Source organism: Trichogramma pretiosum, unplaced genomic scaffold (assembly GCF_000599845.2).
Source record: "Trichogramma pretiosum strain Unisexual culture from Peru unplaced genomic scaffold, Tpre_2.0 scaffold56, whole genome shotgun sequence".
NCBI classification, from domain to species: Eukaryota; Metazoa; Arthropoda; class Insecta; order Hymenoptera; family Trichogrammatidae; genus Trichogramma; species Trichogramma pretiosum.
The window spans coordinates 254389-268762 of record NW_019641680.1 but is presented as its reverse complement, the minus strand read 5'-3'; the positions used below and the strand labels follow the sequence as shown (position 1 = coordinate 268762).

The 14374-nt window shown below is 46.2% G+C and overlaps 1 protein-coding gene across 1 annotated transcript; it reads left to right on the top strand.

Annotated features, from left to right (window-relative positions):
* Positions 1-7655: 7655 nt before the first annotated feature.
* On the top strand, positions 7656-14062 carry LOC106658129. The gene is made up of 11 exons (XM_014379951.1): positions 7656-7722; positions 8540-9449; positions 10247-11323; positions 11399-11573; positions 11651-12034; positions 12800-12886; positions 12965-13099; positions 13168-13442; positions 13511-13635; positions 13721-13879; positions 13956-14062. The coding sequence occupies exons 1-11, from the start codon at positions 7656-7658 to the stop codon at positions 14060-14062; spliced, it is 3501 nt and encodes a 1166-aa protein (XP_014235437.1).
* The last annotated feature ends 312 nt before the right edge of the window (positions 14063-14374 follow it).

Genomic DNA, 14374 nt, shown 5'->3' with positions numbered 1-14374 from the left:
ATAGCTGTGAACTTGACTAAGTAAGCTTTCGGCGAGCCTAGTCCCCACTACTTATTCTCTCTCCGTCTCACTCTCTCGTACGTGTGTAGTACGTCTGGCTTGGGCGAGGGTGGGATATAGATATTGTATTATTCTAATCGAGGGTAGGGCGACGACAATTGCGTATATAGCACAATGCGCGAGCCGCCGAAACAACGGACGGCCTCACCAAAGTCTCTATACGAAGCTCTTAAGGGGGAAAGAACGGGCCGACGAGGCGCGTATATAGCGTACTGTAATGCCGCGAGAAAGCCGGGGCGGCCCGCAAGCTCCGAGACCATATTTAGTTTGCGCTGCCCCCGAAATAGCGCGACGCCCTGGGCTGCTTTCTCGCCTCGGTAGAATGTTTGCACAAAGCTGCTCTCTCGTGTACGCGTGCTCGCGCGCTATCTTCTGCTTCTCTCCGGGGCTGATAATTCTGTTCAAAAAAAAATTTGACGCAATTGGGCCGCATTATGCACGAAAACGAGGGGGGAAAAATCATCATGTGATTGATCCGCGCTGACGTTCGCGATCGACGCGTCGAGCGAATCCCCGTGCGTGGCTTTAAAATAAAACTGCGCGCGCGTCTGTTTACAAAACACGCGGCAGGCAGCGTCGTTTTTCTATATTTCTAGTATTTCCGATGGCTTCTAATTTTAACGGACGGGCCTATTGCGAAGTATTTTCATGTGCTCTCGCCACTGTCGCGGCAATTGGATCGTTTAAACTTTATCTCCGTTGTAAAAGCCTTTTTCGGAAAGCTCGTATGTTTCTGCAATTTTTCCGAACTCACGCCGGCTTTTGAAATTGCGTCGAGTAAAATCGCGCTGCGCCACGAGGAAAATTTGAGAAAAGCTTTTCGTTTCGAACGTATTTGAACTACGTTTTATTTTTATTTCTCAACCGTGCGATCGCCCACGGAGTAGGTCACATTCCTTTTAAATGATCTATATTTCGGCAATCCGAAAGTTTTAGATATCGTCGGCTTTTGTAACTGGAGAACTAGATCTTGATATTGTTTCGAACTATGAAATAATCATTTGCTGAAGTTACGTGTTCTATAAAAAAGTAAAGAGCAATAGGATGAACTATTGTTTTCCACGCGAAAAAGTAAATAAAAAGCTTGGATGCGTCTTTCAATTGCACGATTGCTTACAGTTGCTTTAACGAGGGCAATTTATTGCTCTTCAATAATGCCGTAGCTAAACTATTTTTACGCGTTGTTTCGACTTTTTCGTAACTAAAAATATTTCAATGTTAATAGTTAAATTTTATTAGATTAGTTCAGCTTATATTTCAGGTGTACGATTGATCTTTAACACAAAAATAATTGAGCTTTACAAATCGTTTGACCTGATGTCCTATTATACATGTTTCCAGTTCTGAAGATATCAAATATTTTTGCTAATTAGGAAGAAATCACGGTAACTGGATCAGATAATAGAGACTAATTCATTATTTTTGTCCAAACTCGTCTGTACCTTTAACAAATCCTCAAATGAGGATAGTTTATAGATTTTTGACGTTTCAATTATGCATAGATGAAACAATTTGTATATTTTACAAGAGACACATAAGTTAAAATAAATCCCGAGTATGCCCAAGAGAATGTGTATTTTAAGAATTCTATATTAATATATCGTCACCATTCTCTCTCTCTCTGGTATGATCTCAACAGAGCTAGCCAGTGCAAAATAAGCTCACGACCAATCAAAATACAAAAGTTAGAATTTTGGCCATAAGAAAACAACGCATGCCCCCGTCACCCGAAGAGTCCCCGATGGTTAGCAAAAGCGCGTGAGATAAAACACGTCTTTAAATCCGCCTATATAGCATCGGTTGAAGAGAAGATGTGTCGGGTCTCTGTATATATATCTACACGACATATACAGTGCCTATAACAGACACACACCAAGACAATCCATACGTAGAGAGAAATAAGCGAACGAGTCTTATTTTTGTCTTTACCTTCGGCTTATGGGCTTGCGATGCCCGCGTACTACATCCACAAAACCGACTCGGACACGACTTTTTCTTTGCTCTGGAAATGAGCTTTTATGAATGCACCGCATATTATTGCAATGAAGCTCTTCTGGCTGCGTTTTCAATCGCGCCTGTGATACTCGTTACGAAAGCTAATAACTAAAGTTTACTATTTTTAATTTAGCTCGAAAATTAATTTATCTTTTACTTATGTAAGCTGATAATTAGTTGGGCGAAATAATAATTAATTAAGTTCACACGACGAATTCAATTTTTGGCTAATTTTTTCACATCAAAAATAATTAATTCAAGTTCTTATAACGGTACGTTACGGGTAACTAAATTGTGGTACAGTATAAATGTTTTATTGTAATATATAAATTTTTGATGTGTGTACATTAATAATTTTGACCTTGAGAAGTTTTTTTTTAAATATATTCATTTGAACGATATGGAAAAGCTACAACGTTTAATAATACCAGAAATTAAAAATACAGCAATTATGAACATCGTTATCACGAACTTTAGCTTGCAGCGGCCAAGCAAATATTATACAAGTCTTTGTTCCCCATGTTCTCGATAATCATTTCACAGCAAAGAATTGGCAGCCGATAATGCGTCAACATCATGAAAGGATCGGGTGCCCATCGCCGGAAAAATCCTCTTGTCAGCTTTTCGCACAGATACAATTGACAAGCTTCCCGCTGAGGAAGGTCCCGATCTTGATTCGCGTCCGCGAATTTCAAATAGTCTGTATATGTGAATGATTTTTCAACTTCTTTGGGTCGCGACCGAATCAGATCGTAAAACGACAGGCCCGGGCGTATGATTATCAATTTCGCTCTGCTCGCGAACTCCTTGTCGTCATACCGAAATTCGTCGTAATCCGCCGACTTTATGAACGATTCGCACTCGTGGAATGTTTTCATGATCGTCAAGGCGTCGCTTTGTTCCAATTCGTATCCTCTTTTCGCCAAACACTCGATGATATCCAGACAGCAAATAACTAGTCTCAATGGAAAATTACATCGACGATAAATGTTCCGTGCCTCGGTAAAGTGACTCCCGGAGGGAAAAACGAAGCTGGACAGATCGGCGCCACGATCCAAGAACAAATCGACGTTATCCGGGTCAAGAAGCGCTACCACCCATTGCAACGGCGTCCGACCCAATTGGTCCAAGGTATCGATCCGCACCGGCTGATTTTTTTTCTCGCAGATCTCTAAGAATGATTCCATATTCGCGAACATCGTATGCGCATTTTGCAAATCAGATGCAGAGCAGTCTATCCCTCGGCGTCGGCTAGATTTGGATCCGCGTTTCTTCTCACTAGTACTTCAGCTATCCCGAGCGCGTTGTTGCCTTCGCTTTGTAGCAGCGAGTGCGACGGCGTGCTGCCCAACTTGTCTCGAACGTTGACCCGCAACGGCTGATCGATATCGTCGCCGATCTCGAATAACGTATTTGCTAATGCACGATCTTGTTCCCAATAATATCCCCTGCTGCAAAAAATGTGCAGAGGAGTCGATCCCTCCGCGTTGGCCAAATACGGATCGGCACCGATTCTCAGCAGCCATATGGCAATTTGATTTTTCTGCACAGCTTCGATAGCATAGCGCAACGGTGTATTGCCCAACTCGTCCCGAAGGTTGACCCGCAACCGCCGATCGGTATCGTCATCGCGGATCTTGAATAACGTATTCGTTCAATCGTAATCATTGTCACCCCATAAATCGTCCCTCTTTCAAAAGATGTGCAAAGGAGTCGATCCCTCTACGTTGGCTGAATTCCGATCGCGCCGTTTCTCAGCAGCAGCTCGATAATTGGTTTTTCTGCAAAATTTTTGTCTACAGCACAGTGCAACGGTGTGTTGTCCAATTTTCCTCGAAGATTGACCCGCAAAGGCCGATGTCTGTCGTTGCTCATCTCGAATAACATTTTCAGCAAGCCGTAGTTGTCGTAGTTGCTCATCTCGACAAACATTTTCAGCAAGCCGTAGTTGTCTTAGTAGCTGCAGTGTAAGCTATAGCGTTCCTTGCAAATAATGTGCAAAGGAGTAAATCATGCAGGCCACATGAAAGTGAGCGAGGCCGGACTCCTCGTCGACGTAATTCACGTCGAATCCGTCGTAAATTTTGAACAGATCGAGCACGGCTTCCTCGTAATTGTATCTACCCGCGTGATGCACCGGCGTGGTGCGACAATGACCGATCGCCGTCTTCGTTGACTTCGGGCCTGTCCTTGTAGCCGGTGCCGAGCTGCGAACCCGATGAACGATCGTAATTCAACCACATCCTGGCCTTTGTGAATGAACGTCATGGAATCGAAGAGAAGACGCTCGATCTCTTCGGGCCGAAAGATGTCCAGAAGTTTGGGAAGTTGGCGGCCCTCCCACACAATACACAGTAGTTAATATTATTTTAAAATTTTTTAACGAAAATCACTCGCTGAAAACGATTCGATATTTTTCGGCTGTTCTCTCTGCGGTGTCGTAACAAGTACTGGCGATTCACGTGCACTTCGATCTATATAGAAAGTAAAAGAACACATGGACGCAGCTACAAAAGATACGATTGGAAAGTGTGTAGGTCCAGCGTAGCATAAGTCACTCGTGGATACTTCGCTGTCGGTATGGAGCCACCACAACTATCGAATGGAGGCAGTTATCGAGATGTGTTTGGGCTAATTTTTTACACGAGACAACTACCCACCCCTACATTTAATTAAAAAACAAAGACTTCGAGGGGTTAATAATCTTATCGCATAATATATCGAAGTCGAAACGGTCGATATATCCACTGATGGTTGCATCAATCTATACGCAATCGCACATGATCCAAGTTCTTAGATGAAAGCAGCCAAATTATAACTTTTCTACATAGCTCCGTTTTTATCTCACGCATTCTATATTAATATATCGTCACCATTCTCTCTCTCTGGTATGATCTCAACAGAGCTAACCAGTGCAAAATAAGCTCACGACCAATCGAAATACAAAAGTGAGAATTTCGGCCATAAGAAAACAACGTGTGACCCCGTCCCCCGACGAGTGCCCAGTGGTTTACAAAAGCGAAAAGAAACACTAGCGCCCGAGATAACAGACGTCTTTAAATCCATGTATACAGCATTACTACGAGAGAAGATGTGTCGGTCTCTGTATGTATATCTAACGTACACACACGAAGACAATCCATACGTAGAGAGAAATAAGCGAACGAGTCTTATTTTTGACTTTACCTTCGGCTTATGGGCTTGCGATGCCCGCGTACTATATCCTCAAAATCGACTTGGACACGACTTTTTCTTTGCTCTTGGAAATGAGCTTTTATGAATGCACCGCAAATTATTGCAATGAAGCTCTTCTGGCTGCGTTTTCAATCGCGCCTGTAATATTCGTTGCGAAAGCTAATAACTTAAGTTTACTATTTTTAATTTAGCTCGAAAATCGAGAAACGCCGTTTCCATCCGATTTATCGCTGGCTTCTGTAAGTTTGATGTTAAATTTGAAGGAATAAATTTCAGAAAATTTACATACTGCATGATTTTAGATGGTCATGTTTTAATTGAAATTTAACTCGTTGAACACGGCGATTTAAACAATCGTGCTTGCAAGAGTCGTTGCCAATTATTCGAGTGAACCATTCGATCGCCCGTATTCAAATTTCATTCATGATTTTTCTCGAATAGCTCCGCAAAAAATCAATTGCGATAAACGTATCTCAGGGAGCAGCCGCCGCAGCCGCCCTTGGGCCAAGCGAGCTCGAGCAGGTAGTCGGCCACGGTGTAGGTGATCACGGTGAGAGCCGCGTAGCACAGAAAAATGAACACGTTGAAGTTGACGCGGTAGTTGCCACCGCTGCCGCTGCGACCTCGCGACGACGCCGCCGCCGCCGCCAGCGAGACCTGCTGCTGGGGATCGGCCTCATTGTTGTTGTTGTTGTTGTTTCTATCGGGCAACGAGCCTGGTGCCGATGTGCTGCTGCCCCTCTGCCTGACAAAAACCAGAGCCCGAGTGAAAAAAAGAGCCGCGGTCGATTACATTTTACCTCGATGACGACGCGGCGTCTCTCTCTCTCTCACTGATTATTATTGCCTTCCTTGCAGCAGCAGCAGACCCTCGACGAGCTGGTCTTTGCCTTTCCGCCGCTCTTCTTGGACGAGGTGGTGGTGGCGCGCGATTTCTTTTTGGCCTTGGTGTGAGCCTTCGATTTGCAGCTGGATTCGCCGAATTCACACGAGCCGCATCCAGATTTTCTATCGGTTTCGTATAAACATACAGAGAAGAAGATGCAAAGTGTTTACTCGCTCGCTCTCTCTCTCGAGGAGATGAATTTAGAATCTCGCGCGCAGTAAAGTCACGAAATGTTTAATCGTTACCTTGGCATTTACATTATTTTGCTCACTCGCGCGTGAGATGTGTGTGTGTTTATATACGTCTTGTGGCGTCGTGGTCAAGTCGAGCAATCGAAAGCGAATTATTTCTTGATCTTCGCCGTGGTAGTGGTTTTCATCTTTGCCCAGCGGCAGAAGAAACACGCTGCAATTTATACACTTCGAACTTGGGAAGTAAGTGGAGCAGGAAAATACACGCGCTGCGCGTAGCGGCGGCGGTGGCGCGTGTGCGCGCGTAGGTTAGCGATCGCAAGGTTAAGCATTCGGATCGATATACATATATATATTTATAAAAATAATGAATTCGACAGCCGCGGTGCACACAATTTTGGAAGGAGATCGCACGAGGCGATTACATCGCGAAGAGAGATTTTTTTAATCGTACACACTCGAGTACTACTTTTTGTCTCACGAGGACGTGGAATTTTTCATGATTTTAATGGGAAATAATGACGCGAAATAAATGAATGCACTTGAACACAACTATACATACACTCGTCATCGAGGAGCTTTTCATCGTACGAAAAGCGGGAGTATATCTTATACTGAATGGGGAATGATATATAGCCGAGGATCCCCGCATCAATGAAACTCGCGTCACGGCCTCGCGCTCGCGCGTTGGGCCTGTATAGTATAGTATATATACCTGCCTGCAGTGCAGCAGCAACAAAAAGGCATATATATTCAAGTACATTTGTAATGGAGCTGTGCTCGTATAGCAGCAGCTGCGCCGTGATTATACTGTACAGTGGGCCCCCTATATATATACCCCTGGCTGCACACCTACCGTCATCCTTGGCCGTATTACTATATAGCCTTTCTCTCCTCCCGAACAACAACAACACACATTTCCGCTTTCTCGCTCGAAAAACCGGTGCCACCTCCGAGAAAGAGAGAAGTGAAGGGGTCATCGTTCTCCAGGCAGCTCCTTGCTACTACTAGCGGTGGTGGCTCATGCCTCGCGAGAAACGTGTGTGTTGCAAGTAGTCGCGCAGGTACCACGGATCGTTTCTCTTTCGGTATATACAGTATACGTACAGCCGCGCTCTCTGCTCGCGGCGCAGGAAAGAAAATAAAATTGACAAAATAAAAACACTCGTCGAGAGCCGATGCGTTTTCGGTGTGCGTCATCGTTTAAGGATAGTGCCCTTGTGTGTGCGTGCGTGTGTGCGTGTGTGTGTTGAGTGTTGATAAAAAGAAAAAAGAATCATCGATATCCATGATGCCCACGCAGTGTTGATCGGTTAAAGAGCAACACCATGAGAATAGCGGGCGCAGGCCTTGGCTCGCCGCCGCTGCTGCTGCTGCTGCTGATCCTTTCCTGTGGTGAGTTGAGACACGTGCCACTATTTTGTTATAATATCCTTGTTGTGTGTTATACGCAGCAACAACGTCGACACAGCCACGCCATATGTGCAAGCGTGTTCGACGAATTATTTTTTTTTTGCGATTCATATACGATTTATTTCAAGTTCACCACGCGTATGCGGAGCTCATTTCCAAATGTAGAGCTCGCTGCTTGTGACGTATATTATGAGAGACTCTCTCTCTCTCTCTCTCTACGACTCTTTTTTAACGATTATAACCTTGATACGTTTTTGGCCTTCGATCGAGCTGCGTCCCGCATACCTCTATAGGCCGTTTTTACTTTTACTTTTTTCTTTTTGTTGTTTCTTTTCTTTTTTAGCAACCGAATATCGTAGTAAGTTATACGTAGTAGGTGTACCGTCGGTGACCCAAATGTTACATTTTTATATGCTCGGGCTGCGTACGATTTTAACGTCATTTTAAAACCGTTAGCACGGCGATGCGTGTGCATAATAACGAAGCTACTTCTCTGTGATAACACATCCGAGCATCTTGTGTACCGCTAATCGTAATATGATACGCGTTTGTTGCGAGACTTTCTGACCTTATGATAAAAATGAGGCATTTCTAAAATATCGTGAAAATACTGCATTTGCATATTTTTTGACAAAGATCCACGAAAAAATGTATAAATACCCACTGCATAATTTTTAAAATTTTGTCAGTAAGCAAACAGTTCCTTTAGTCATAATTAATTATAAAAATAATGATATTGCTTACAATATTACTATTTAGTTTAACACGATATAACAAAACGCGACTTTCGCCTGTCCAGTCGCAACCGTAACGCCGCTGCGTCTGACCGCCTACATATCGTCGGGCGGCCTGCACGGCGAGGTGCGCTTCGAGCCCGGCAGCAGCGGCCCCGACTCCGTCCACCTTCGGGTCTCGCTCAAGCCCACCTTCCAGTATCCGATCCAGCTGTGGTCATGGGCCCTCACCGAGTTCCCCGTCGACTACCGCCGCATCGGCGAGGATCGCTGCGACGAGCGCCTGCTCGGCCGAAGTCTCGTCGATCTGACGGACGTCGTCGGGCCGCTGGTCTTTCCGGGCAACGAGACCGTCTCCCTGGACGTGGCGCAGGGGCTGGCGCTCACGGGCGAGCGGGGTTTAGCGGGCAAGGGCCTGCTGATGCGCGACCAGCAGAACGATCGCACGATCTGCGCCTCGATCTCGGTGCACGACAGGCGCTCGGAGAGGACGGCCGAGGCGCGATTCCAGGGCGCGGTGCAGGGCAGCGTGTGGTTCCGCTGGTTCGGCAGCCGTAGCCCTAGGGGCATCGCCGACGCGCTGGTCCAGGCGGATCTGCGACACACCGAGCCGGCGGCGGCCGAGAACTTCACCGAGCACAGATGGAAGATCTTCGTGACCGACGTCTACGACGGCTTCCAGGAGCAGCAGAACAACTGCAACGTCCTGCAGACGCTGTTCGACCCGGACAACTCGGGTCCGGGCAAGGCGATCGGCGACGTGGACGGCCGCGTGGGCAAGCTGCGCGTGGCTGCAGCGCGCTCCGATCGGCCGAGCGCCAAGCGAGCCTATCGCGATCCCCGACTGGAGCTGCTGCCCTACGATCTGCTGCTCGGCGCGCATCGGGCCCTCTATCTAGTCATATTCCATCCGAGCCACGAGGACGTGATTCTGACCTGCGCCAGGATCAAGCCGCGCAGGCCCATCGTCGCCAAGTGAGTAAAAATACGCAGAATGCAAATCATTGAAAGAAGTTGTAATTGAAAGTAAACAATGACGAGTTGTTGCAAAGTTTGAGAAAATTTTCACATAGAGTCATCTACCCAGTGAATGAAAGGTTTCAAAAAAGTTTTTAATAAATTAAAGGCTATTATTCAGATGAATTATAATAGTGAATGTCTTTCTCTAGTGAATAGAATTTTTGCATAATTTTTACTTTCGACTTTCATTAATAAAATAAGGGAAAAAATACACGATGCACCAGTGAATGAAACATTTTTACCAGTAAATGAAACCATTATAATTAATGATAATATATTCAGAAAGTTGTTAAAAACTATTGAAATATTTAGTATTGATGCTCAGTTATATATCATAAAATTATTCCTACCGATGAATTAGTTCAGTAAAATTATATTAATTTATAAATAAAGTTTCATTCACCAATGCGTTTTCAATCACTGGGGAGGTGACTCTATATCAACGATGAACATGGACATGAAATGTTTTTAAAAAATTTCGGATAAAATAACGCGAAATATGCCTCAGTCAACTACAATGCAATGATTATTCGAAATATTTCGGACGATTGTTTGAAAAATATCCATGATAACTTTTTTTCAAATTAAAAATTTTTCACTGCAATGTTTTTGAAAAGTTTTTGAAATGATTCTATGAATATGCTTTTCAACAACTTTTCAATGAAACTCGTCATTGAAATGTTTTAGAAACTTTTCGTGCTGCGTGGGACGGTACGCAATGATTAATACGAATTATTTTTCCATCATTTCAGAGCCATTATTAATTCGCGCGGCCTCCGAGGCGAGGTGACCCTCACCCAGGACACGCCGTTCACGCACACCTGGGTCAACGTGTCGCTCGCCCCGATCAACGACCTCATCGTCCGTTACAACTACAATTACCACGTGGCCTCGTATCGCGTGCACGAGCTGCCGCGCGAGCTCGAGAAATTCCTCGGCGACCAGGACGAGGAGCCCTGCGCCACGACCAAGCGCATGTACGATCCGCTGCGCCTGGAGAACTCCGGCCAGCCCAGCCACTTGAAGCCCCCGCCGGGTCTCGGCAGTCAGGACCAGTACGCCGTGGGCGATCTCTCCGGCAAGCTGCAGGATCGTAAGGAGGGCTCGCTGCATCTCGACATCGAGCACGGCAGCGCCAAGCTCGCCGGCATCTACTGGGACGCGTATCTGCCGCTGTCGGGCCTGCACAGCGTGGCGCACAGATCGCTCGTGGTGCACCGTCACAGGTCCGACGACGACCCGACACCAGTGCCCTGGGTCTGCGGCACTCTGGCCCTCCAAGCGGCCGACGGCTCGGGTCGCCTCGCCATGACCACGGCCCGGGCCATCTTTCGCTATCCGCTGGTGGGCCAGATCGTGATACGCCAGCCGCAGAACGATCCGGACGCGGACGCCACGATCATCGTCGAGCATCTGGTGCACGCGGACGGCAGCACACTGAACGACACGCACGAGCATCGCTGGATGATACACGCCAACGCGCCGGGCAAGGACTACTACAACTGGACGGCGAGGTGTCTGAGCGCCGGCGATCCCTACAATCCCTGGAAGATCAAGTGGGACAACAACGACTCGTCGAGCCAGCAGCAGCAGCAGCAGCGACGCTGCGGGCCCGAGGACGCGACCTTCTGCCGGGTGGGCGATCTCGAGAAGAGGCACGGCTGGCTCGACATCGCCGGCCAGAAGGCCAACGCGCTGGCCCTGACGAGGAGGCTGTTCACCGATCCGCTCGTGGCCCTCTCGGGCCCCGCGAGTATATTCGGCAAGAGCATTGTCATCTACGACGATCACGGGCCGAAGGCGCGAGGCGAGAGATTGGCCTGCTCGATGTGAGTGTTTTTTTTTTCGTTGATATACGAGTTTCGACGAACGATTTTGATGATTTTGACTTTGTATATGTGCAGCATCTCCGGGATGAATCGGAGAAAGGCCGTGGCCAGGGATTGGTTCGGCAACGGCGAGGAGTCGAAGATCGACGGTAAGCTGGAATTCATTCAGGAGAGCCCGTACGACGTGACCGACGTCGAGGTCCACCTCGAGGGTCTGGAGACAAAGATGAGCGGCTATCACGTGCACATGGTAAGTAACCATAATCATATCACGAGTCAATGAAAACTGCGTTTTTCACTTCGATCGTGTCTACCCGTTACGCACAGACACCCGTGGAGATCGATCTGGAGTTCCCGTGCGACGACACGACCCTGTACGGCCACTGGAATCCTCTGGGCGTCGACCCGAACTCAGCCCCACCCCCGACGACGGGCAGCAGCGACCAGTACGAGCTCGGCGATCTCAGTGGCAAGTTCGGCACCCTGGACGGCCGCAAGCTCTACGACAGCGTCTACAACGACACCCAACTGCCGCTGTTCGGGCCCCGAAGTATAATCGGCCGCAGCGTCGTCGTGCACAAGAAGGAGAAGAACGCCAGGTGGGCCTGCACGACCATCGAGCGCGGCTACTCGCCCTCGGAGGCGCGCGAGATCAGGGCCATCGCGTCGTTCCATCATCCCAATGGATTCGCTTACGGATACATCAGAATGGTGAGCGCGGCTTCTATGCGTGAATCGATTTTCCCGAGCGGAAATTTTTTTTTAAATAAAGTACATAATAATGTTGTAAACTGTAATAAAAAGTAAAAAAAGTGTACAAAAATGTAAAATTACTAACGATTTCGGACATGTGATACGTTTTTCTACACTTTTTTACTTTTTATTACAGTTTATTACATTTGTTTACCTATAATTAGGGAGATGAGAACCCTATAAATTCAAGCTCTTAAAAATAACATGGAAAAAGTAAAAAAGCGTAAAAAAACATAAAATTCTGTAATAATAATTTTAAATGTTACAATTTTTATTTATGAGTTTAAAATTCCAGTTAAGCCCGCATGTAATCGAATTTAGCCGCAGCAAGTGATTTTCGTGAAAAAAGTGCAACTCACTTTAATGCAGCGGAAAGCCTTATATAATATCATCATAGATGTACTGGGGAGTACCGAAATGACTGAATTTGGTTTATAAACATATCCATCATAATCTGTCTTAATTTATTCATAAAAATCAATACATTTTTTTCACGAAAATCACTTGCTGCGGTAGATGTGATCACACGTGAATAGCATATTGAAGAAAATGTAAAAAAGTGTAAAAACATATGATTTTATGCTGCCTTTTTTAATGCATTGGCTGTCCGAAATCGCTAGTTTTACATTTTTTTACATTTTATTACATTTATCTTGAACGATTTTTTTCCCGTCGGGGTTGGTCGCAAATTATCGTAATTTTCGTATTTTACTTCTCGCGCAGACTCAACTGATCTATAAAGACGGAAGCCAGAGCGACACCGTGATCGAGGTGAACTTGCGACATCCTGGAAAGTACAACACCAACGTCGTGAGTATTCTTTTACACAAACTTTCACGGAGATAATTACGATTTTTAACGTATCTTTTTTTTTTTTTTGCAACGCAGACGAGAAATCACAATTGGGCCATTTACGTGAATCCGGTGGGCGTCGACGCCACCGTCAAGGTCAGAAATACGAGATGCGTCGCGGGCGGCTACAGATGGAATCCCTACTTCACCCAGCTAGCCGATCCACTGAACGTGAGTCCATCGTCGCTTCTTCGATTAGCCTTATAACCGATTTCATATATATATCTCGATTCGCGCAGGAGGACCTGTACAGGCAGGAGTGCGGCCGGGACCTGCCGCTGCGCTGCCACGTGGGCGACGTGTCGGCGCGCGTCGGCCCGATCGACATCGACCAGCGACGCCAGGTGCTCGTCGATCCGAATTTCCCGCTCGAGGGCGCGGTCACCGCGATGGGCAAGTCCATCGTGATTCTCGAGCCCGACTTCGGCCACTATCCCTTCGCCTGCGCCAACATCGAGCCGGACAACGACATCATCAAGTACGTCAACATAAGGAAACCACCGCGATTCGTGGCGTAAGTAAATTTTTCTTTTTTTTTTTACCATTTATTCGTGAGCGCCGATTTCGAAACTCGTTTCGCAGGGCTCAATTCTTGGAGGAAGTTCAGGAGGTTCTGGGCGTTCCCGAGTGGATGCTGTCGCTCGACAATAGAAAAACCAAAGTTTTACACAACGGCGACTGCATACAATTTTTGATGCACTTCAAAGGTAAGCGAGAGTCGTACAGTAATAGTAGAGAGTAAAAGAAAACTCGATCGACGTGAAATAATCGTAATATTTTATATATCCCAAGGTCCGATCGTCGCCAAACTAGAGCAAGATTTCAATAGGCTACTGATGACCGGTAAGCAAGCCGAGCCGAGCTTGGCGATTCCCGGCTACGTGCCGAACAAGCGCAAAACCACGCTGGGTTACAGACTCTGCGAAGCCTGGCAGTCGCAGAAAAATAAAGGTAATCGATCGCATCGATTACGAGTCGTCGTACCGTTCAACGACTAACGACGTTGTTTTCCTGTATTTCGTTTCAGAGAGGACTTTTAAATTTTACTACGGAGCGGGCTCGAATCTGACTCCGTCGTTGATGATGACTTGGTTGATCAGCGTCAGCCTCGTCCTGAGAGCGTTGCTCCTCTAACGATATTCACCGATACTACATGCATTTAACGACGTAAGAAGAAATAAAAAAGAATAACGGAGCAGCGTTGACAATTGTGATGGAATACATGAGATTAAATGTGTAATTAATTTAAAATCTTGTAAACTTTATATTTTTTGATATAAGACAAATGACCAATAACAACAGATCTTGATTTTTCAACGACAAGTATAACATTTATTTCCACCTCTATACGCAAAAATCGTTTTTCTCATAAAAACGATCGTCATCGGGCGAAGTCGGCACGAGTCGCGTGCGACGTCCACACGCAAGAATATATATAGAAGAAGA